This window comes from Dromaius novaehollandiae, chromosome 28, assembly GCF_036370855.1.
Source record: "Dromaius novaehollandiae isolate bDroNov1 chromosome 28, bDroNov1.hap1, whole genome shotgun sequence".
NCBI classification, from domain to species: domain Eukaryota; kingdom Metazoa; phylum Chordata; class Aves; order Casuariiformes; family Dromaiidae; genus Dromaius; species Dromaius novaehollandiae.
In genome coordinates this window covers 4896280-4916861 of record NC_088125.1, presented here as the reverse complement: position 1 = coordinate 4916861, position 20582 = coordinate 4896280, and the positions used below count along the sequence as shown (strand labels likewise).

Sequence of the window (20582 nt, the reverse complement as noted above, 5' to 3'; positions counted from 1 at the left end):
TGCCATCCCTGCTCGTCACACAGGCAATTTACAGCGAGTGCTGAAAGAGGAGAGGCCGAAGGGGAATTCTGGGCTCGGCACGGCGCAGTGCGGCTCAGCTTGCCCCCGTTCCTGCGCCGGGGGGGGCAGGTGCGGCACGGCGGGGGTTAACGGCCGCCCCCCGGGCCTGGTCCCCCCGGGACAGGGCTGAGCCGGGTCCCTTCCCGCGTCCCCTCCCAGGAAGCGCTCGCCCCTTTCCCACGTCAGGGATGTTGAAGAGGATCCTGGCTCGCGGCAGGGGAAAGGGCAGGCGGGGGCCAGGCCAGGGAGGGGGCTGCCGGCAGCCCCAGTGTCCCGCGGGTCCGGCCGGCCGGGGGACGAGCCCGCCGGGGACGAGCGCCTGCTCCCGCGGCAGCACCGAGCCGGGGCTAATTCACACGGCCGGAGCGGCCTTGCCAGCTCACAAATATCTTCGCAGGGCTTTGGAGAGCGGGAGCGGTTAAAAATAGCCGGTGCGCTGGAAAATATGACGGCCCCTGTCCCCCCCCGAGCTCCCATTTGGGGCACAGGGCAGCGCTGGAGCTGCTCCCGTGGGGCCCGGCCCATCCGCCGCCGCCGCCGGCCCCCGCGGCCGAAGCGCGTCCGTGCCGCGATGGGCTCTGTGCTCGGGATGGCCGAGGCGGCCGCTGGGTGCAGCGGGGCAGTGCGATATGCTGCAATACGCTGGGCAGCGCAGGGTGCAATACGCTGCGAGATGGGGGTGCGATGTGCTGCAATACACTGCGGGATGGGAGCGCGATGTGCTGCAATACATTGGGCAGCGCCAGGCGCAATATGCTGCGAGATGCGGGTGCGATATGCTGCAATACGCTGGGCAGCGCAGGATGCGATGCACCGCAAGATGGGGGTGCAATGTGCTGCAATACACCGTGCCGCGTGGGGTGCAATACACTGTGAGATGGGGGTGCAATGTGCTGCAATATGCTGGGCAGCGCAGGGTGCAATACACTGCGAGATGGGGGTGCAACGTGCTGCAGTACACCGTGCAGCGCGGGGTGCAACACGCTGCGAGATGGGGGTGCAACGTGCTGCAGTACACCGTGCAGCGTGGGGTGCAATACACTGTGAGATGGGGGTGCAATGTGCTGCAATACACCGTGCAGCGCGGGGTGCAACACGCTGCGAGATGGGGGTGCAATGTGCTGCAGTACACCGTGCAGCGCAGGGTGCAATACACTGTGAGGTGGGGGTGCAACGTGCTGCAGTACACCGTGCAGCGCGGGGTGCAACACGCTGCGAGATGGGCTGTGGTGCAGTGATGTGCTGCGCAGGCCGGTGCGCGATACACTGCACTGCAAGACGGGGTGCAGCATGCCGTGCTGGGGGGTGCAATGTGCTGTGCTGGGGGGTGCAATGCGCCGTGCTGGGGGGTGCAATGTGCTGTGCTGGGGGGTGCAATGCGCCGTGCTGGGGGGTGCAATGCGCTGTGCTGGGGGGTGCAATGCGCCGTGCTGGGGGGTGCAATGCGCCTTGCTGGGGGGTGCAATGTGCTGTGCTGGGGGGTGCAATGTGCTGTGCTGGGGGGTGCACTGCGCCGTGCTGTGTGTGGGGTGCACCGCGCTGCGCAGCACGGGGCACGGGGCAGTGTGCGGTGCGCTGCGAAACGCCGTGCAGAGCTGCGCGCGGGCCGGCGTGAGAAACGCCGTGCGGTGCGACCCGGCGCGCGGTCCGGTGCGGCTACGCTGGCGGAGGGGGCGTGTTCGGCGGCGGCGCCCGTGCTCCTCCTCGCTGCGAGCCAGAGCGGAGCCAGCCGTGCCGGCGGCGGCGGCAGCGGCGCCCCGGGGTCTCCGCGAGCCGGCGGCAGCGGGAGCCGCGGGGCCGGGCACCGCCGCGGCATGGCAGCGCCCCTGCCCCTCTGGGTGCCCTGGCTCGGCCTGCAGCTCCTGGGCAGCGCTGCCTTCAACCTGGACGTCGCCAACACCCTCCTCAAGGACGGGGACAAGGGCAGCCTCTTCGGCTTCTCCGTGGCTCTGCACCGGCAGCTCAGCCCCGAGCCCGCCAGCTGGTGAGTCCCCGCGCTCGCCGCCTCCCGCGGGTGCTCGGCGACGCTCCGGGGTGCGGGGACCCGTCTCCTCCGGCGCCTCGCACAGCAAACGTTGGGCGCCAGCAAGGGGCTCGCGGTGGCCGTCCATCCCCGCGGCGTCGGGGCTGCGGGTCTGTCGCCCCCCGTCCCCGGGGTGCTGCTGGAGGGGGCAGGTTTCCTGCTCCCGCGGGCCGGAGAAGCAGCCGGGGCCGCGCTCTGCTCCCGCGGGGATTTGGCGGGGCCGGGGGCTGCTGGGGGGGTCCAGGGTCGGGATCCGGCCGGGTCGGGGGGGGCCTGGGCGAGGGCTGGGCTCTGCTCCTGCCGCGACCGTGGAGTCTCCCGGCGCGTCCGGGGCTGCGGCAGGACCCGGCCGGACTCGCGTCCTCCCCGGCGCCCCCCGCGCGGAGCCCGCGGCGGAGGCCCCCGCCCCCCCCCGGCTTCCCCGTCCCGCCGGGCTCGGCCGCTGCCGGGCTCGGGACCGGGGCCCCGGCGCTCCCCCGGCTCCCTGCGCGACTTCGGGTCCCCGCTGCCGGGTCAGGGACAAGGTCTCCGGGATGCCGGAGGGGTCAGATCCCGCCCCACACGCACCGCCCCTGTGCATGCACGGGTGCTAGCACGCATGCAGGCGGGTGCAGGGGTGCAGGCGGGTGCAGGTGTGCAGGTGTGCATGCACATTTGGGTGCAGGCGTGCACGCTGCATAAGCTCTCCAGGTGTCCGGGAGCGCTCGATCCCGGGGGATCGGGGCCCCAGGGCTCTCCCCGTGCGGCTCCGCTCCCTGCGCGGCCCCGTCCGGGATGGCAGAGGCAGCCGAGCCCGGCCCCGCCGCTGCTCCGGCCCCTTTCCCAGCCGCAGGAGCCCGGCAGGGGTGACGCCGGGTCGCGGCCCGTCGGAGCGGGAGCCGGGGCGGGAGGTGGCGGATGCCGGGGCCGGGCTGCACCCGGCGCGGCCGGGAACCTCTCCTCCTGCCCTCGGGCAGGGAGCCGCCGCCGCTGCTCCATTATTCAGCAGGGCCTGGAGCGGGGAGCCGCATCGACCGCCCGCAGCGCAGCCGGGTGCCGCGGGGCTCGGGAAGGGCTCGGCCCGGCCGGGCCGCGGCGGCGGGATGCCGGTGCGGGGGGCCGCGTGCCCCGGCGCTGAGCTGGCAGCCGCCCACCCGGATTCCAGGGGAGCCGCCGGCTCCGGCCGCGCCGCCGGGACCCGTCGCCATCCCGCGCCCGGCCGGAGCCGCTCTCGACATTCCCGGCCTCCGGGGTTGCTTTTGTTGATGCTGCTCCCGGGCAGGTATTTGCAGCGGGCGCCGGGCCGCGGCGGCTCCCGGCTCCCGGCTCCCGGCTCCCGGCTCCCGGCTCCCGGCTCCGGCGGCGTCCCCGGCACCGGGACAAGGTGCCGCCGGCTCGGTGCGGGCGTTGGCACCCCGGGCGCTGCCCGCCGCCCTGGCACCCCGCGCTCCCACGCCTCTTTCTGGCTCCCTCCTTTTTTGGGCATGTTGCTGCTGAGTTATTTTGAGAGAATTCCAGTTTATTTTTACCAGTCCTCCGCCGCCTCCCGGGGCTCCCTGGTGTCCCGAGGCCGCCGTCCCCACCGGGGGCTGGGGCGGCCGGGGGAGCCGGTGCAGCGCGAGGGGTGCGCGGAGGGCACCGAGGTGCCGGGCCGCCCCGGGGGCTCCGGGTGTGCGTCGCCTCCGGGCACCCCTTCCCCTGCCCACGCGTGCGCCGAGCTGCGGCCGCGGCCTGGGAGCGGTGTGGGTGCACGGGCACCCCCGGGTGCTCCCCTCCCCGTGCCCTCGTGCACAGCCCCGCAGCTGCCCGGCCCCGGCGAGGAGACGCGTGAAATCGGTGCGTCGGCGGCGTCTGCGCGGAAGCGAGGGGTGGCCAGGACAGCTGCACGGGGGCGGCAGGGCCAGGCGTCCGGCCTGGCAGCTCCGGCGAGGGTGCAGGGGGGAGGCTGAGTGTGCAAACCCTGCCGTGAGTGTGCAAACCCCGCCGTGAGTGTGCAAACCCTGCGGTCCATGTGCAAACCCTGCTGTATGTGTGCAAACCCCACGGTTCATGTGCAAGCCAGCCGTGCACATGCAAGCCGGCCATGCGTGTGCAAGCCCAGCCGTGTGAGTGCAAGCCGGCCACGTGCAAGCCTGGCCGTGCACGTGCAAGGCAGCCGTGAACATGCAAATCCAGCTGTGCGTGTGCAAGCTGGCCACGTGCGTGCAAGCCCAGCCGTGCACGTGCGAGGCGGCCACGCGGCGGGCTGACGCTGGGCTCCCTTGGCCGCAGGTTGCTGGTGGGGGCCCCCCAGGCGCCGGCGCTGCCCGGCCAAGGCGCCAACCGCACGGGCGGCCTCTTCGCCTGCCCGCTGAGCCCCGCGAGCTCCGACTGCTGGCGCGTGCCCATCGACGACGGAGGTGCGCGGGGGGCCGGGCGGGGGCCGGGGCAGGGGCGGGGGCGGGGGGCCGGGGCGGCTCAGCGGGGCTGACGCCGCCGGTGCCCCGCAGTGGACCTGCAGCGGGAGAGCAAGGAGAACCAGTGGCTGGGGGTGAGCGTGAAGAGCCAGGGCGCCGGCGGGAAGATCGTGGTGAGCGCCGGGGCCGCGCGGCGGGGGGGGCTGCGGACCCCCCCCCCCCCGGCCCTGACGCCCGGCCCCGCTCGCAGACCTGCGCCCACCTCTACGAGGCGCGGCACCGGGTGCAGCAGCCGCTGGAGACGCGGGACGTGATCGGGCGCTGCTTCGTGCTGAGCCAGGACCTGCGGGTGCGCGACGAGCTCGACGGCGGCGAGTGGAAGTTCTGCGAGGGGCGGCCGCAGGGCCACGACCGCTTCGGCTTCTGCCAGCAGGGCCTGGCAGCCGGCTTCACCGCCGACAACCACTACATCCTCTTCGGGGCCCCCGGCACCTACAACTGGAAGGGTGAGCGCGGGGTGTCGGGGTGCCCGGCGGGCTGGGAGCCGCCATGGGGGTGCACGGTGCACGTGCACGTGTGGGTGCGTGCGTGGGTGCATGCATGCGTGTGTCTGTGTGGGCGTGCATGCACGGGGTGCGCCGCTCTGGCTGCGTCTGGGGGGGGGTGGGTGCATGCACGTGGGTGTGCAAGAATTGGTGTGGGTGTGCATGTGCCTGGGTGTGTGTGCGTGGGGTCTGGCTGCGTGCAGTGGGTGCGTGTGTGTGGGCGTGCACGGGTTTGGGTGTGCACACGCGGGTGCATGCACATGGGGCACGGCTCCGGCCGCACGGCGTGGGATGCGTGTGCACGTGTGGGTGCACGTGTGTGCATGCAGACCCGTGTGCATGCCCGCGAGCGTGGGCATGGGCTTGCACAGTGTGCACGGGCTGCATGTGGGTGCACACGCATGTGAGCGTGCGGTCGTACACACGCATGTGTTGGGGGCCGCAGGCCGGTGTGTGGCTGTGCCGGGGCTGCCGGCGGCTCCGGCGCCCGTTTCTCTCCGCAGGCAGCCGTGCCGTCCCGTCCCGTCCAGTCCCGTCCCGTCCCGTCCCGCGCCGGCCGCGCTCACGCCGTTTGCTTTGGCAGGGAACCTGCGCGTGGAGCTGTTTAACCACAGCTCCCTGGACCTGGTCCATTACGACGACGGCCCCTACGAAGCCGGGGGCGAGAAGGACCAGGACCCTTCGCTCATCCCCGTGCCCGCCAACAGCTACTTCGGTAGGGCCGGCGGCGGCAGGCGCAGCCCGCTCCGGCCCCGCCGAGGGGCTCCGGCTCGGCTCTGGCTCGGCGGCGAGGGCGCGCGGTGGCACCGGCCCCGGGGACCCGCTGGCCCCGGCTCCCGCCCGCCCGCGGCCAGCGCCGGCCCTAACCCCCCGCTTCTCTCTCTCTCCGCCTCGGCCGGGCCGGGCGCGCAGGTCTTGTGTTTGTGACAAACATTGATAGCTCAGACCCCGACCAGCTGGTGTACAAAAGCCCCGACCCCAGCGAGAAGGTGCCCGGCGCGGCCGGCGACGTGCCCCAGAATAGCTACCTAGGTTTGTAAGCGCCGCGGCGGCGGCGGCGTCCCCCCCGCGGGACCGCGTCCGCCGGAGCCGTGTTGTGTCGGTGTCACCCTCCCCGTGTCTGTGGAGACAAGAGGAAAGTAAAGCTCCTTCTGTCTTCTCCGGGCCCTGCCAGCACACGCATGCACGTGCACACGCATCCACACGCAAGGCATGCACGTGCACACGCATCCACACACAAGGCATGCACATGCGTATGTGCACACGAACACGCACGCATGCACACACGCATGCACGTGAACATGCATGCACACGAACGCACACACTCGCACGCACACACACACACTCGTGTGCACATGCACGCGCACGCACAGCACACACCCCTGTTCACACGGCCTCACGCCCCCCTTGTGCACACACACGTGCGACACACCTCCCCTTGCTGCGCACGCACACAGCGCCTTGCGCACCCCCATACATGCAGCCTTGCACACGCGTGTGAACGCACGCACCCCCCCCGTCACGCATGCTCCCGCATGCCCAGCTCACAGACCCCTTTTTGCGTCCAGCTCTCGGCCCCTCTGTGCCCCCTCGCGCCCGGGCCACCCTCTGCCACCTCGGGCCGTGGTCCTCAGCCGCCGGCGCCGGGGGTGGCCCCATGGCCGGGGATCCCTGTCCTTGTCCCCATCCCCGTCCTGGCTCCGTCCCCTGCCCCAGTGTGGGCGGCTTTCCTTGACTCTCCGTGGCTCTGTGTGGGCACCCGCGTCCCGTCGCTCTGCTGCCGCTGGCGCTGGGGACCCGGCCGGGCGCTGGGGTGGGGGGCCCGGGGGGGGGCACAGAGCCTGGCCGGGTCCCCCCGCGCCCCGCGGTCCCCGTGCGCTGGCGTCTCTGCATGGGGGGGGGCTGCCGGCCGCATCCTGCCTGGCTCGAGCTGCTGGGGGTCTCGGGGGGCTGCGGCTGGGGGGGTCTCAGGGGCTGCGGGAGCTGCAGGGGCTTGGGGCAGTGGCTGTGGGGGTCTTGGGGGGCTGCAGGGGCTTGGGGCCGTGGCTGTGGGGGTCTCAGGGGGCTGCGCGCTGTCTCTCCAGCTGGTAGGGGGGCACGCGGGACCCCCCTGTCCAGCTCTGCTCTGGGCCTTGCTGCTCTGTCCCCAAAATCTTCCTTTCTGTCCCCAAAATCTCCCCTCCGAGCGGTGTGGAGAAGGGAAGGGGCCGGCCCCTGCCCCCCCCGGCAGCCTCGGCTTCCCCACTGCTTTCTGCATGTCCCAGGGTCGGGACAAGGACCCAGGAGTCCTGCCGCCCCCCCCCCCCAGTGTGGGCATGGTGCCCCCGTGAGAGCAGAGCAGGGAAACTGAGGCACGGCGGTGCCGGTGGCCCCGGCCAGAGCTGGGGGTTTCGCCGCTGAGCCCAGCAGGGCCCTGCCGAAACGCGAGGCCCCGGCAGCTCCCCGGCCCCGGAGACCCGGCCGTGCACGGGGCCGAGCGGAGAGAGAGAGAGAGAGACGGGCCGGGGCTGGGGCTGGGGCTGGGGTGGCGGGGGGGGGGGGGGGGGCCCTGGGCACATCCCTCCCGTGGGTCGGAGCACTGGGGTGGGATGCTCGGGATGGGGTGCTTGGGACGGGATGCTCAGGATGGGATGCTCGGGGAGGGATGCTCCGGGCAGGATGCTCTGGGTGCGATGGTCCAGGTGGGATGTCCAGGGATGCTCTGAATGGGATGCTCAGGGATGCTCTGGCAGGATGCTCCAGGCAGGATGCTCAGGGCAGGATCCTCGGGGAGGGATGCTCGGGAATGCTCAGGGCAGGATGCTCAGGGCGGGATGCTCAGGGAGGGATGCTGGGGGCAGGATGCTCGGGGCGGTCCCCAGGTCTGGCAGCTTCACCACCGCCTGCCGCGTCCACAGGCTTCTCCGTGGACTCGGGCAGGGGCCTGACGCGGCGGAACGAGCTGAGCTTCGTCACCGGGGCGCCCCGCGCCAACCACACCGGCGCCGTGGTGATCCTGCGCCGCGACAGCGCCAACCGCCTGGTGCCCGAGGCCCTGCTGCGGGGCGAGCAGCTCACCTCCTCCTTCGGCTACGCCCTGGCCGTGCTGGACCTCAACAGCGACGGGTGCGCGGGGGCCGCGCGGGGCACGGCACGGCACGGCACGGCACGGCACGGCACGGCGTGCCGCGGGCTTGGCTGACGCCGCCGCTCTGCCCGCAGCTGGATGGACCTGGTGGTGGGGGCCCCCCACTTCTTCGAGCGCAAGGAGGAGATCGGGGGGGCCGCCTACGTCTACATCAACCCGGGGGGCCGCTGGGCGTCCGCCGCCCCCCTCCGCCTCAACGGCACCTACGGCTCCATGTTCGGCATCGCCCTCAGCGCCGCCGGCGACCTCGACCAGGACGGCTTCAGCGGTGAGCGGGGGGTGCGGGGGGGTCCCCGGTGCCGGGGCGGCTGAGACCCCCCCGGGTCGCCCGCGCTGACGGCGCCGGCCCCCCCAGACCTTGCCGTGGGAGCCCCCTTCGACGGCGCCGGCAAGGTCTACATCTACCACGGCAGCAAGCTGGGCATCGTGGCCAAGCCGGCGCAGGTGAGGGGCGATGCGGGGACACCCCCCCCGCCCGGGGCCATGCGGGGTCCCTGGCGTCACGGGCCGCCGGCGGCCTCGTCCCCAGGTCCTGGACGGCGAGGGCGTGGGGGTGACGGCCTTCGGCTACGCCATCTCGGGGGGGCTGGACGTGGACGAGAACCTCTACCCCGACCTGCTCGTGGGCTCCCTCTCCGACACCGTGGTGCTGTACAGGTGAGCGCCCGCCCGGGGCACCCCCAACCCGGGTGTCTCCCTACCCCGGGGCACCCCTGAACTCAAGTGTCCCCCTGCCCCAGGGCACCCCTGAACCCAGGCATCCCCTCGTCCCGGTGCATCCCCCATCCCAGGGCATCTCCCAGCCCAAAGCATCCCTGTCCCGGAGCAACCCTCACACCCACCCCGTGCATCCCTCGACCGCGGTGTCCCCCAGCCCCCGGGCACGGCCGGGGGGGTCCCGTGCAGATGGCACACGCCGGCACCGGGGCACCGCTGGCACCACGACCCCTTCCCCTGCCGCCGCAGGGCTCGGCCGGTCGTCCACGTCTCCAGGAACATCTCGCTGACGCCGTCGAGCATCGACCTGGAGCAGAACAACTGCCGGCACCAGGAGGGCGTCTGGTGGGTGCCCGGCCCGGGGCGCGGGGGGGGGGGGGACGGGGACAGGGACGGGGCGCTGATGCCCCTCTGACGCCGCCCCGTCCCCGCAGCGTGGACGTCCGAGCCTGCTTCAGCTACACGGCCAGTCCCGCCAGCTACAGCCCCCGGCTCAGTGAGTACGGCCGGGCGGGCGGCGCGGTGCAATGCCCGCGGCGTGCTGGGGGGGCCGGACCCCCCCCCCGACGGCGCCGTGCCCCCGCCCGCAGCGCTGCAGTACGTGCTGGACGCCGACACGGACCGCCGGCGCCGGGGCCAGGCCCCCCGCGTGGCCTTCCTGCACCGGCAGCCCTCGGACCCCGAGCACCAGTCCTCCGGCGCGGTGGAGCTGCCGCGGCAGGGCGTCCGCGCCTGCGCCCAGGCCACCTTCCAGCTGCAGGTGGGTGCCGGGCCCCGGCCGGGCCCCGGGGCGCCCCGCGGACTCACGGCCGCCTTGCCGCCCGCAGCCCAGCGTCCGCGACAAGCTGCGCCCCATCGCCGTCACCCTGGCCTACGGCATCGAGCGGGCGCGGGCCAAGCGGCAGGTCCCGGGGGCCGCGCTGCCGCCGCTGCCCCCCGTGCTGGGCGCCCAGCCGCCCCGCAGCCAGCGCAGCGAGGTGAGCCACCGCCGCCGCCACCGCCCCGCCGCCACCGCGGCCACCGCGCCGCCCCGCCGCCCGCCTCAGCCCCCCCGTGTCCTCCCCCCCCAGGTGCACTTCTTGAAGCAGGGCTGCGGCGACGACAAGATCTGCCAGAGCAACCTGCAGCTGCGGGTCCAGTTCTGCTCCCGCGTGGGCGATGCTGATTTCCTGCCGCTGCCCAGGTGGGGGGGGCCGGGCACCCCCGGGGGTGCCATCCGTGCTGGCCCCCGCCAGCCTCGCGTGCCATCCCCGAGCATGTCACCCGTGCCACCCCTGCATGCATGTCACCCGTGCCATCCCCATGTGCATGCAGCCTGTGCATCCCTGTGTGCATGCAACCAGTGCCACCCCTGCATGCATGCAACCTGTGCCATCCCTGCATGCAACCCATGCCATCCCCACGTGCATGCCACCCATGCAGTCCCTCCTACATGCGTGCATCCTGCGCCACCCCTGCATGCATGCAATCTGTGCCGTCCCCATGCATATGCCACCCACGCCGTCCCCACGTGCATGCCCCCCGTGCTGTCCCCATGCCGGCCGCCGGTGCCCCCCCCGCGCGGGGCTCACCGCCCCCTCCCCGCCCCAGGGGCGCCGACGGCACCGCCATCTTCGCCATGAGCGACCAGAAGGACGTGGCCCTGGAGATCCACGTCACCAACCTGCCCTCGGACCCCGCGGAGCCGCAGCGGGACGGCGACGACGCCCACGAGGCCCTGCTGACGGCCACCTTCCCCGAGGCCCTGCCCTACTCCGCCGTGCGCCCCTACGACGCCCGGGCGCCCGCGGTACGGCGGGGGCGGCACCGGCGCCGGGGGGTCCGGGGGGAGGGATGGGGGATCCCGGGGTGCTGGGGAGACGGATGGGGGGGTCCCGTGGGTGCAGGGGGTAAAGGATGGGGATGGTGCTGGGGAGAGGGACGGGGTGGTGCCGAGGGACGGGGGGATCCTGGGGTGCAGGGGTGAGGGATGGGGGGGTCCTGGGTGCAGAGGGACAGAAGATCCCGGGTGCTGGGGGTGAGAGATGGGGGTGGTCCCAAGATTGGAGGGGATAAAGGATGGGGATGGTGCTGGGATGAGGGACCGGGTGGCCCTGGGGTGCTGGGATGAGGGATGAGGTGGTCCCAGGGTGCCGGGGTGAGGGATGGGGTGGCCCTGGGGTGCTGGGATGAGGGATGGGGTGGTCCCGGGGTGCTGGCGTGAAGGATGGGGTGATCTGAGGATGCTGGGATGAGGGACAGGGTGGTCCTGAGATGCTGGGATGAGGGACGGGGTGATCCCGGGGTGCAGAGGGACCAGGGGCCCCGGCAGCGGGGCTCAGCTCTTGCCCGCAGGACAAGCCGGTGCTCTGCCTCGCCAACCAGAACGGCTCCCAGGTGGAGTGCGAGCTGGGCAACCCCCTGCCGCGTGGAGCCCAGGTGGGTGCAGCTCCCCGCGCCCCCCCCACGCACCCCCAGACCCCCCCTGACCCCCCCCGTGCCCCCAGGCGCGCTTCTACCTCGTCCTCAGCACCCTGGGCATCACGCTGCAGACCACGGACCTGGCGGTGGAGCTGGCGCTGTCCACGTGAGCGGGGCGGCCGGCGCGGCGGGGGGGCTGGGGGGGGGGGGGCGGGCACCCCTGACGCCCCGTGTCCCCCCCAGGATCAGCGAGCAGCCGGGGCTGGCGCCGGTGGTGGCCCGGGCGCGCGTGGTCATCGAGCTGCCGCTCTCGGTGACGGGGTGAGTGCCGGGGCCGGGCCGGGGGGCCGCAGGCGCCCCCCGCCCTGACCCCCCCCCCGGCGCTGTGCCCGCAGCGTGGCCGTGCCGCCGCGGCTCTTCTTCGGCGGGACGGTGCGGGGCGAGAGCGCCGTGCGGCGCGAGAGCCAGGTGGGCAGCGCCGTGCGCTACGAGGTCACGGTGAGTCGCCCGGACGCCTGGGCCCCGGGGCGGGGGGTGCCGGACGCCTGGGCTCACGCTGCCGCCCCGTCCGCAGGTCTCCAACCGGGGCCAGTCGCTGAAGACGCTGGGCTCGGCCTTCCTCACGCTGCTGTGGCCCCACGAGCTCTGCAGCGGCAAGTGGCTGCTCTACCCGCTGCAGCTGGAGCTGGCGGCGCCGCCGGGGCCCCCGGCCGCCTGTAGCCCCGCTGCCAACCCCCTGCGCCTGGCCCTGGTACCGCCGCCGCCCTCGCGCCGCCTCTCTGCCGTGTCCCTCCCTCCTGCGTCCCTCTGTCCTGCATCCCTCCAAACTGCCTCCCTCCGTCCCGCTTCTCTCCATCCCTCCATCCTGCGTCCCTCCAAACCGCATCCCTCTGTCCTGCGTCCCTCCAAACCACTTCCCTCCGTCCTGCATCCCTCTGTCCTGCAGCCCTCCGTCCCGCGTCCCTCCATCCTGCATCCCTGTAAACCACATCCCTCCATCCCGTGTCCCTCTGTCCCACATCCCTCCAATCCACATCCCTCCGTCCTGCATCCCTCCAAACCACTTCCCTCCATCCTGCATCCCTCTGTTCTGTCCCTTCATCCTGCATCCCTCCAATCCACGTCCCTCCATCCTGCATCCCTCTGCCACATCCCTCCCCCCTGCGTCCCTCCATCCCTCGGGGCCGTGTCCCTCGGGGCCGCAGCCGCTCCTCTCCCCGCAGGAGCCGCCGGGGGAGGCCGATGCCGCCGAGGCGCTGGCCGCCGGGTCCTGGTGGCTGCCGGCGGCGGCGGAGCGGCGGCGGAACGTGACGCTGGTGAGCGGGGCGGCCGCGTCCCGGGGGGTCCCGGGGGGGGTCGCGGGGGGGTCCCCGCCTGAGCCGCCTCTCGCGCAGGACTGCGCCCAGGGCACCGCCAGCTGCCTGGTGTTCCAGTGCCCGCTGCGCAGCTTCGAGCGCGCCGCCGTGCTCACCGCCCGCGGGCGCCTCTGGAACAGCACCTTCCTCGAGGTGAGCCGCGCCGGGGGCTGCGGGGGGGGGGGTGGCCCCCCCGGACCCCCCCCCGGCTGAGCCCCAACCCGCTCGCCGCAGGAGTTCCTGGCCGTGGCCTCCGTGGAGCTGATCGTGCGGGCCAGCGTCTCCGTCACCTCCTCCGTCACCAACCTGGTGCTGAAGGACGCCTCCACGCAGGTGCGGCCCCCCCCGGCCCCGCGGCCCCCCCCGCCCCCGTGGCCCCCCCCCGGCCGCCCTCACCCCGCCGCCCCCCCGCAGATCCCCGTCTCGGTGTACCTGGACCCCGGGGCGGCGGTGGCCGGCGGCGTGCCCTGGTGGGTCATCGTCCTGGCCGCCCTGGCCGGCGTCCTCGTCCTGGCCCTGCTCGTCCTCCTGCTCTGGAAGGTGAGTGCGGGCGACGGGCCCCGCGCAGGATGCGGCCCCGACCTGGCGCCTTTGGGGCGGGGGGCACCGGCCCCCAGGCAGGGCCCTGCCACCCCGGTTGGGCCGCGCCACCCCACTGCAGCCGTGCCGTGCCGTGCCACCCCCATGTCACACCACCCCATGTCACACCACCCCATGCCGTGCCATCCCATGCCACCTCATGCCACCCCACCCCCAGCCACCTCATGCTGTGCCACCCCATGCCGTGCCACCCCGTGCCACGCCACCCCATGCCACCCTGTGCCATGCCACCTCGTGCCACCCCATTCTGTGCCACCCCACACTGAGCCACCTCATGCCGTGCCACCCCGTGCTGTGCCACCCCATGCCACCCCATGCCACCCCATGCCATGCCACCCCGTGCCGTGCCACCCGGCCGTGCCCTGCTGTCCCCGCCTGGCCTCACCCTCTCGCTTCCTCCCCAGTGCGGCTTCTTCCAGCGGAGCAGCCGAAGGTCCCGCTACGCCGCTAGCTACCACCGGGCCCGGCGGGGCCTGCAGCCCTCCGCCGCAGACAGGCAGGCCGCGGAGGCCTAGCGGCAGCGCGGGGCCGACCCCCCCCCCCCCGCCCGGGGGGCCGCGGGTGCGGGGTGCGCGGGTGTGCGAGGTGTGCGGTGTCCGTGCATGGTTGTGCCAGGGGCTGTAGTGCCCGGACAGATGGAGCTTGGTTTGCAGGGGAGCGAGGGTTCGCAGCGCTGGTGCAGGGGTGTGCGAGGGGTTGCAGTGTCTGGGTGCCGATGCACGAGTGTGCAAGGGTTTGCAGTGCTGGTGCACGGGTGTGCGAGGGGTTGCAGTGTCTGGGTGCCGATGCACGGGTGTGCAAGGGTTTGCAGTGCTGGTGCACGGGTGTGCGAGGGTTTGTGGTGTCTGGGTGCCAGTGCACGGGTGTGCGAGGGTTTGCAGTGTCAGCGTTGCGGCATGAGAGGGTTTGCAGCGCTGGTGCATGGGCGTGCGAGGGTTTGCAGTGCCAGCACATGAGTGTGCAAGGGTTTGCAGGGTCAGGGTGGATGGAGGAGGGTTTGCAGTGTCAGCGTTGCGGCATGAGAGGGTTTGCAGCGCTGGTGCATGGGCGTGCGAGGGTTTGCAGTGCCCAGGAAGGCGGCCGGGCGCTCGCAGCGTGGGGCCCACGCGCATGCGTCTGCGGCGGCTCTCGGGACGAGCCGAGGGGTCCGCGGGGCGCTGGTGCCGCCCTGACCCGCGGCTCTCCCGCAGCTGGGCTTCTTCCGGCGGGCGCGCTACGAGCCGCCGGCGCTGCCGCAGCACCACGCCGTGAAGATCCCGCGGGAGCAGCGGCCGCAGTTCCGCGAGGGCCGGACCGGCACCATCCAGCGGCAGGAGTGGGCGGCCGGCCGCGGCGGCCCCCCCGACGCCCTCCTGGCCCCCAGCTCGGCGTAGCCCCGCGGCGCGGCCCGACGGACACGCGGGGGGGGACACGTGGGGTGGGGGGACACGCGTGTGCCGGCGTGCGGCCGCCTGCGCCGGCGTTCAGGACTGTGCGCACGGGGCTGGGACGCTGCCCCACGGGGCGGATCTGCCCCACGGGGGTGGCTGTGCCCCATGGGGGTGGCTGTGCCCCCCGGGGGGGCTGCGCCCCACGGGCTGGCTCGGCCCCACAGGGATGCTCAACCAAATAAAGGGAGGAGCCCCCCCACCGAGGAGCCCGTGTGCCTTGCTCAGACCCCCCCGTGCGTGTCGCTGCTGCCCTCGCCGCTGCCGGGGGCTCCCCCCGGCCTCCGCCGCCCCCGGCGGGCTCCCCCCGGCCCTCTAGCCCCAGCCCCGGCACAGCCTGGGCTCCCCGCGGAGCCGCGCGGGTCGCTTTGCCCCTCTCGCTACCGGAGCGGCTCATGCCCACCCCGTGCCTCAGTTTCCCTGAGGGGGAGGGAGCCCAAGGAGGCCTCTGGGGGGGGGTCCCCTCGCCTCCCCGTGGGCCTGCCCTGGCCCCCAGCGAGCTGCACTCGACGCGGCGGTCGCCGCTGGCATCGGCTCCCCGCGGCGAGGGGCAGCGGCCAGGGGTCCAGGCGGCCCGAGCTCCCGGGAGGCACCATGCGCCCGCCGAGCGCCTGAGCAAGTCCCCGCCGCGGCCCCGCGCCGCTCCTGCCCTCCGCTGCGCCGCGGAAGCAGCTTCGCCTGGGCGCAGAGAACCGGGGAGCTCATCACACCGCTGAGCGCCGCCGCCCCGCCCCCTCCGCCCCGCCAGGGGGCGCCCGCGGCTGCCCGCTCAGGGGCGCCGCCATGATGGGTGTGGCCGCGGCGCCGGGGGGCGTGGCCATGGTGACGGGCGGGGCTACGGATGACGCTCGGTTGCTAGGCAACCGCACGGAGTCCCCGGGGCACCAGCCCGGCGGTGTCAGGGCCAGGGCGGTTGCTATGGTGACGAGCCGCCATGACAAGGCCGGACGGAGCCCCGTTAGCGGGGACAACGGGGCGGTGACCCCCGGCCCGGCCCGGGGACTGACCCGGCCGCTCCCGCCCCACCGGCGACGGTGCCCCAGAAAAGGAGGGGCGCGGCTCCGCCCTCAGCCAAGATGGCGCCGCGCCGCCGAGGCCCGCGGAGGAACTTTCAAAATGGCCGCGCCTACCGTGGCTTCGGCTTGCGTGCGCCGGAAGTCGGAACCTCTTCCGGTACGGTACCCGGAAGCGATCTCGTCCATGGAGGCGCCCAAGCGGACGCCGCCGCGGAGCAGCCGGAGCCTTCGGCCCCGGGAATGGTGAGTCCGCGGGGCCGCCGGGGCACCGGGGCGGGCGTGGGGAGCCGGCGGGGCCGCCCCCGCCCCGCGCGGCCCCGGGCGCCTGGCTCCTCCTCGGGCCGCCGGCTGCCCCCGGGGCCGGTCCCCTTCTTCCCTCCCGGAGGGCTGGAGCGCGGGTGTGGGGCTCTCCCTCGTGTTCCCCCGTGTGCCCTCATGTCCCCCCCGTCTCCCTCGTGTCGTCTCGTCTCCCTCGGTGCCTCCCGTGTCCCCCTGTATCGCCCACGCCCCCCCCATTCCTCGGAATATCATTTTCTTCCTCTCATATCGCCTGTTTTCCACCCCCGTGTCCCCCCAATGCCCCCCCATAGCCCCCATGTCTCCTCTGCTCCCCTCGTACTTCCCTGTGTCCCCCTATGTCACCAGTATTGTCCCCGTGGCCCCCATGTTCCCCTGTGTATCCCTTTGTCCCCCCCTGTATCCCCTGTGTCCTTCCTGTGCCCCCATGTCATCTGTGTGACCCCTATATTCCCCTGTGTCCCCCCCAATATCATCCCTGTGCCCCTCCTATGGTCCCCCATGTATCCCTGCATCCCACCCATGTTCCCTGTGTCCTTCCTGTGTCCCTCTCATATCCTCTGCGTCCCCCCCATTCCCCTCTCCATTCTCCTCTGTGCCGTCTCCCCCCACTGTGCCATGTCCCTGCAGAGGCCTGATAATGGGGTCAGGCTCTCGGCCAAGCCCTGCAGAAAGCCCTGCCCCGAGGGGGCCATGGGGGGCTGAGCTGCGGCCAGGGGCTGCGGAGGGTCATGCTCCCCCTCGGCTCGCTGCGCGCTGGCCCAGGTGGGTGCTGAGACAGGAGCCTGGCACCCCCACGTCCCCTCTGCCTGCACAGACGTGCTGGCCTCCGGACTGATGGCGTCGGGGACGGCGAGCCGCTCCGAGGACGAGGAGTCGCTGGCGGGGCAGAAGCGGAGCTCGTCCCAGGTGTCGGGCGCCATCCCGAAGCGGCGCAGCTCCTCGCGGTACGGCGGGACGGGAGGGACCGGCCCTTCTCCCCACCTGGGAGGAGGGTGGGGGGAGCGGCTGGGCCGGGCTCCAGCCTCCACCACAGCTGGGCGCAGGCATGCGTGGGGCAGCACTGGCCCTGGCGGGGTGGCAGGCCTGCCCCCAGCCTGCTCCCCCCCCCCCGCGGGTGCTCCCTGCCCGCCCTCAGGACGCGGGAGCGGGGGGCCGGGGAGCCGAGCGGGCGCCAGGTCCCAGAGCCGCCCCGCTGCCACCAGGTTCATCAAGCGGAAGAAGTTTGACGATGAGCTGGTAGAGAGCAGCCTCGCCAAATCGTCCAGCCGGGCCAAGGGGGCCAGCGGGGTCGAGCCCGGCCGCTGCTCGGGCAGCGAGCCTTCCTCCAGCGAGAAGAAGAAGGTGAGGAGCTGCCCCAGGGCTGCGTCCACGGCGGCGTGTGGGCGCTGAGCCCTGACCCCCTTCTCTGCCCGCGCAGGTCTCCAAGTCCGTGTCCACCCCCGTCGCGCCCAGCCCGGTCCCAACCCCCGGCCTTGCCAAGCGGATGAAGAAGAGCAAACAGCCCCTGCAGGTGACGAAGGACTTGGGCCGCTGGAAACCCGCTGACGACCTTCTGCTCATCAATGCTGTGCTGCAGGTAACACCGCCCCAGCGAGCCCCTGTCCCTGGGGCCTCGGCAGGGAGGTTTCTGTGCTGGGGACTCCCTGAGCGTCCCCTCCCCGGGCCCGGTCTGAGGCCACAGGAGCTAGTTTGGCCGTGCTGGAGCCTCTGGGCAGCAGCATCTCCCTGCCTGGGCACCTCCTGACGCCGGGGCCGTTTTCAGACCAACGACCTGACCTCGGTGCACTTGGGCGTCAAGTTCAGCTGCCGCTTCAACCTGCGGGAGATCCAGGAGAGGTGGTACGCGCTGCTCTACGACCCCATCATCTCCAAGTGAGTGTGGGGCTGCCCTGCTCCGGGGGGGCCGAGGCGGGGGGCTGTGGGGGGCTGCGGGCGCGGCGGGGGCTCTCACGCCGTCCCCTTCCCAGGCTGGCCTGCCAGGCCATGCGGCAGCTCCACCCCGAGGCCATCGCTGCCATCCAGAGCAAGGTGCTGTTCAGCAAAGCCGAGGAGCAGCTGCTGAACAAAGTGGGATCGGTGAGGCCCGGGGCACCCCTCGCCGAGGGGAGAGGGGCTCTCGGGGCGTCCCTGATGTCTGGGGTGTCTCTGCCGTCCCCATCTCCCCTCCGCAGACCAGCCAGCCCACGCTCGACACCTTCCAGGACCTCCTCCACAAGCACCCCGACGTCTTCTACCCCTCGCGCACGGCCAAGGCGCTGCAGCTCCACTGGCAGCTCATGAAGCAGTACTACCTGCTGGACGACCAGACCGGTGAGGCCCGCGCGGGCGCCTGTCCCTGTCCCCGGCGTGCTCCGGGCCGGCCCCGTCCCTCCAACTCCCTCCCTCCCTCCTGCGCCTTCCAGTGCAGCCGCTGCCGAAGGGCGACCAAGTGCTGAACTTCTCGGACGCCGAGGACATGCTCGACGACAGCAAGCTGAAGTGAGCGGGGGAGACGGGGGCGCGGGGAGGGAGGCGGGTTGTGGCGAGAGCACCTGCGGGAGAGCTGGCAGAGGCAGCCGCCCCAGCGCGCGCTCTCTGCGTGCCGACCCAAATCCTTCAAGGCCAGACGTGCACGTTCTGTTTGGACAACAACGTCTAGCTGCTCCGCAGCCAGTAGCTACTCCAGCTTAGCAGAGTGCAGATAAGGAAATAGCTCTAGCAGATAAAAGGGGCCCTTAGGATACACAGAGCGAGTCCCGCCCGGGCGTCCGACCCGTGTGTCCAGCAGCCTCCCGTGAGCGACCCCTCCGCGCCGTTCCCAGGGCTCCCTGCGCGGTCTGGAGTGCGAGTCCTTCGTTAAATCCGCTCCCTTTAACCCCTCACGTGCCTTGAGTGTCTCCACGCTGAAATCGGACCTTCCCTTTCTTCCCTTGTGGTCACGGGGGTGTTGGGGAGGTGACAGGCACCACAGTGAGTGGCACCATCTGAACCTCCCTCTTCTCCTCCACAGGGATGTGCGGGACGAGGTGCTGGAGCATGGTGAGTCCAGCCTGGGCTGGGCTGGCCCAAATCTGCAGGGAGAGGCCTAGGGATGAGACTCTCCTCCCCCAGCTGCCTCCTGCCTGGTGCTGGGCCGGAGCCGGCCCTGGAGGAAGCCCTGGGTGGGGGTGTGAGGACAGGCGCCCCTCACCCCGCCGGCCCCCCTCGCCTCTCTCCCTAGAGCTGACCGTGGCCGACCGGCGCCAGAAGCGGGAGATCCGGCAGCTGGAGCAGGAGCTGCACAAGTGGCAGGTGCTGGTCGACAGCATCACAGGTGAGAAGCAGGAGGGGAGGGGGCCTCTGCCCGTGCCTCTGCCCGTGCCTCTGCCCGTGCCTCTGCCCGTGCCTCTGCCCGTGCCTCTGCCCGTGCCTCTGCCCGTGCCTCTGCCCGTCTCACCCCTCCTTCCCGCAGGCATGAACTCCCCGGACTTCGACAGCCAGACGCTGGCCGTGCTGCGGGGCCGCATGGTGCGGTACCTCATGCGCTCCCGGGAGGTGAGTGGGCTCGGCGTGCCCCCTCTTGGGGTGCCCCCGGCCCCCCGCAGCCCCCTGATGCGTCCCCCCCTCCAGATCACGCTGGGCAGGGCCACAAAGGACAACCAGATCGACGTGGACCTGGCGCTGGAGGGACCAGCCTGGAAGATCTCCCGCAAGCAGGGTGAGGGCCGGCCTCGGGGCTGGGGCAGGGCCCCGGGGCGCTGGAGCAGAGGGCTGTGCTCCCCCCTCTCTCTGACCCGTTCTCCCTCCCTCCAGGCGTCATCAAGCTGAAGAACAACGGGGATTTCTTCATCGCCAATGAGGGCCGGCGCCCCATCTACATCGACGGCCGTCCCGTGCTCGGTGGCAACAAGTGGAAGCTCAACAACAACTCGGTGGTGGAGGTGAGTCCTGGTGCGGGCAGGGGGGCGGTCACGGGACCCCAGGGCGGGCCAGGGTCCCATCCTGCTCCCCCCTGCCTCCCCCGCAGATCGCCAGCCTCCGTTTCGTCTTCCTGATCAACCAGGACCTGATCGCCCTCATCAAGGCGGAGGCAGCCAAGATGGCCCAGCAGTGATGAGGGGTGGGGGCTGCTCTGCCTGGTCCCCCCCCAGCCCTATGGTGGGTGCTTGGGGTCCCCTGTGGCATCTCCCTGGGAGCTCGGGCCCCCCTGCTGCCCCCCCCCCCCCGGGTTCTGCCCCCCTCGGGGCGCTTTGCTGGGCTCTGCCTGCCCCCCTGCTGCCCCACGTGGGCTGTGGCTCTGCGGGGGGTGGAGATAATTACCTGCAAATAAAGTGTTTTACACCAGCCTTTGTCTCGGCATCGCTGGGGACGGGGACAACCCTGGACAGGGACAGGACAAGCAGCTCCTAGTATGTTTTAAAAATCATTTTATTTAAAAAGCAGAGGAGGAAGCTCAGCCCGTCCTGGGTGGGGGCACAGGGCTCCCACCTCTGTCCCCAGGGCTGCAGCTCTCCGTAGTTCGGTGCTGGTGCCCTGGGGCCTCTTCCCATGCCCGTCCCCTCTTCTTGGCCCGGGGGGTGGCCCTTGGCTCTGGGCTCCCCCCGTTAGTGTCAGCTCCAGGCTGGGCCTGTCCCAGGGCACCGTGGGGCTGCTGCGGCCCCCGGAGGAGGCAGGGAGGG

At 72.5% G+C, this 20582-nt stretch overlaps 2 protein-coding genes across 4 annotated transcripts; both read left to right on the top strand.

The window, feature by feature from the left end:
• Nucleotides 1-1736: 1736 nt before the first annotated feature.
• On the top strand, nucleotides 1737-14831 carry ITGA7 (integrin subunit alpha 7). 3 transcript variants are annotated; one of them, XM_064498522.1, is made up of 25 exons: nucleotides 1737-2044; nucleotides 4334-4461; nucleotides 4552-4631; nucleotides 4709-4964; nucleotides 5916-6035; nucleotides 7901-8108; nucleotides 8205-8398; nucleotides 8486-8574; nucleotides 8660-8787; nucleotides 9097-9192; nucleotides 9282-9343; nucleotides 9438-9607; nucleotides 9675-9824; nucleotides 9918-10030; nucleotides 10438-10636; nucleotides 11182-11265; nucleotides 11334-11413; nucleotides 11491-11568; nucleotides 11643-11745; nucleotides 11822-11998; nucleotides 12471-12563; nucleotides 12642-12755; nucleotides 12837-12935; nucleotides 13017-13142; nucleotides 14393-14831. In XM_064498522.1, exons 1-25 carry the CDS (start codon nucleotides 1875-1877, stop codon nucleotides 14573-14575), a joined length of 3300 nt encoding a protein of 1099 aa, XP_064354592.1. In that variant the 5' UTR covers nucleotides 1737-1874; the 3' UTR covers nucleotides 14576-14831. The 3 variants fall into 3 exon arrangements, with proteins under 3 accessions (XP_064354592.1, XP_064354590.1, XP_064354593.1); XM_064498520.1 differs by lacking the exon at nucleotides 5916-6035 and adding an exon at nucleotides 5587-5718 and having other exon boundaries at nucleotides 1738-2044; XM_064498523.1 differs by lacking the exons at nucleotides 5916-6035; nucleotides 14393-14831 and adding exons at nucleotides 5587-5718; nucleotides 13607-14377 and having other exon boundaries at nucleotides 1738-2044.
• A 945-nt stretch (nucleotides 14832-15776) lies between these two features.
• On the top strand, nucleotides 15777-20247 carry MCRS1 (microspherule protein 1). Its single transcript, XM_064498586.1, has 14 exons — nucleotides 15777-15888; nucleotides 16760-16889; nucleotides 17148-17286; nucleotides 17363-17521; nucleotides 17708-17817; nucleotides 17913-18021; nucleotides 18117-18255; nucleotides 18348-18423; nucleotides 18935-18963; nucleotides 19145-19237; nucleotides 19376-19458; nucleotides 19534-19621; nucleotides 19717-19844; nucleotides 19931-20247. Exons 2-14 carry the CDS (start codon nucleotides 16780-16782, stop codon nucleotides 20015-20017), a joined length of 1350 nt encoding a protein of 449 aa, XP_064354656.1. The 5' UTR covers nucleotides 15777-15888; nucleotides 16760-16779; the 3' UTR covers nucleotides 20018-20247.
• The last annotated feature ends 335 nt before the right edge of the window (nucleotides 20248-20582 follow it).

Bases quoted from the DNA above. Each gene is read 5' to 3' on its own strand.
- ITGA7 (XM_064498520.1), top strand. From the start codon at position 1,875: ATGGCAGCGCCCCTGCCCCTCTGGGTGCCCTGGCTCGGCCTGCAGCTC. The intron at 4,462-4,551 runs GTGCGCGGGGGG...GGTGCCCCGCAG, and splicing joins CGTGCCCATCGACGACGGAG to TGGACCTGCAGCGGGAGAGC. The intron at 9,344-9,437 runs GTGAGTACGGCC...CCCCGCCCGCAG, and splicing joins CAGCTACAGCCCCCGGCTCA to CGCTGCAGTACGTGCTGGAC.
- MCRS1 (XM_064498586.1), top strand. From the start codon at position 16,780: ATGGCGTCGGGGACGGCGAGCCGCTCCGAGGACGAGGAGTCGCTGGCG. The intron at 17,818-17,912 runs GTGAGTGTGGGG...TCCCCTTCCCAG, and splicing joins TACGACCCCATCATCTCCAA to GCTGGCCTGCCAGGCCATGC. The intron at 18,256-18,347 runs GTGAGGCCCGCG...TGCGCCTTCCAG, and splicing joins CCTGCTGGACGACCAGACCG to TGCAGCCGCTGCCGAAGGGC.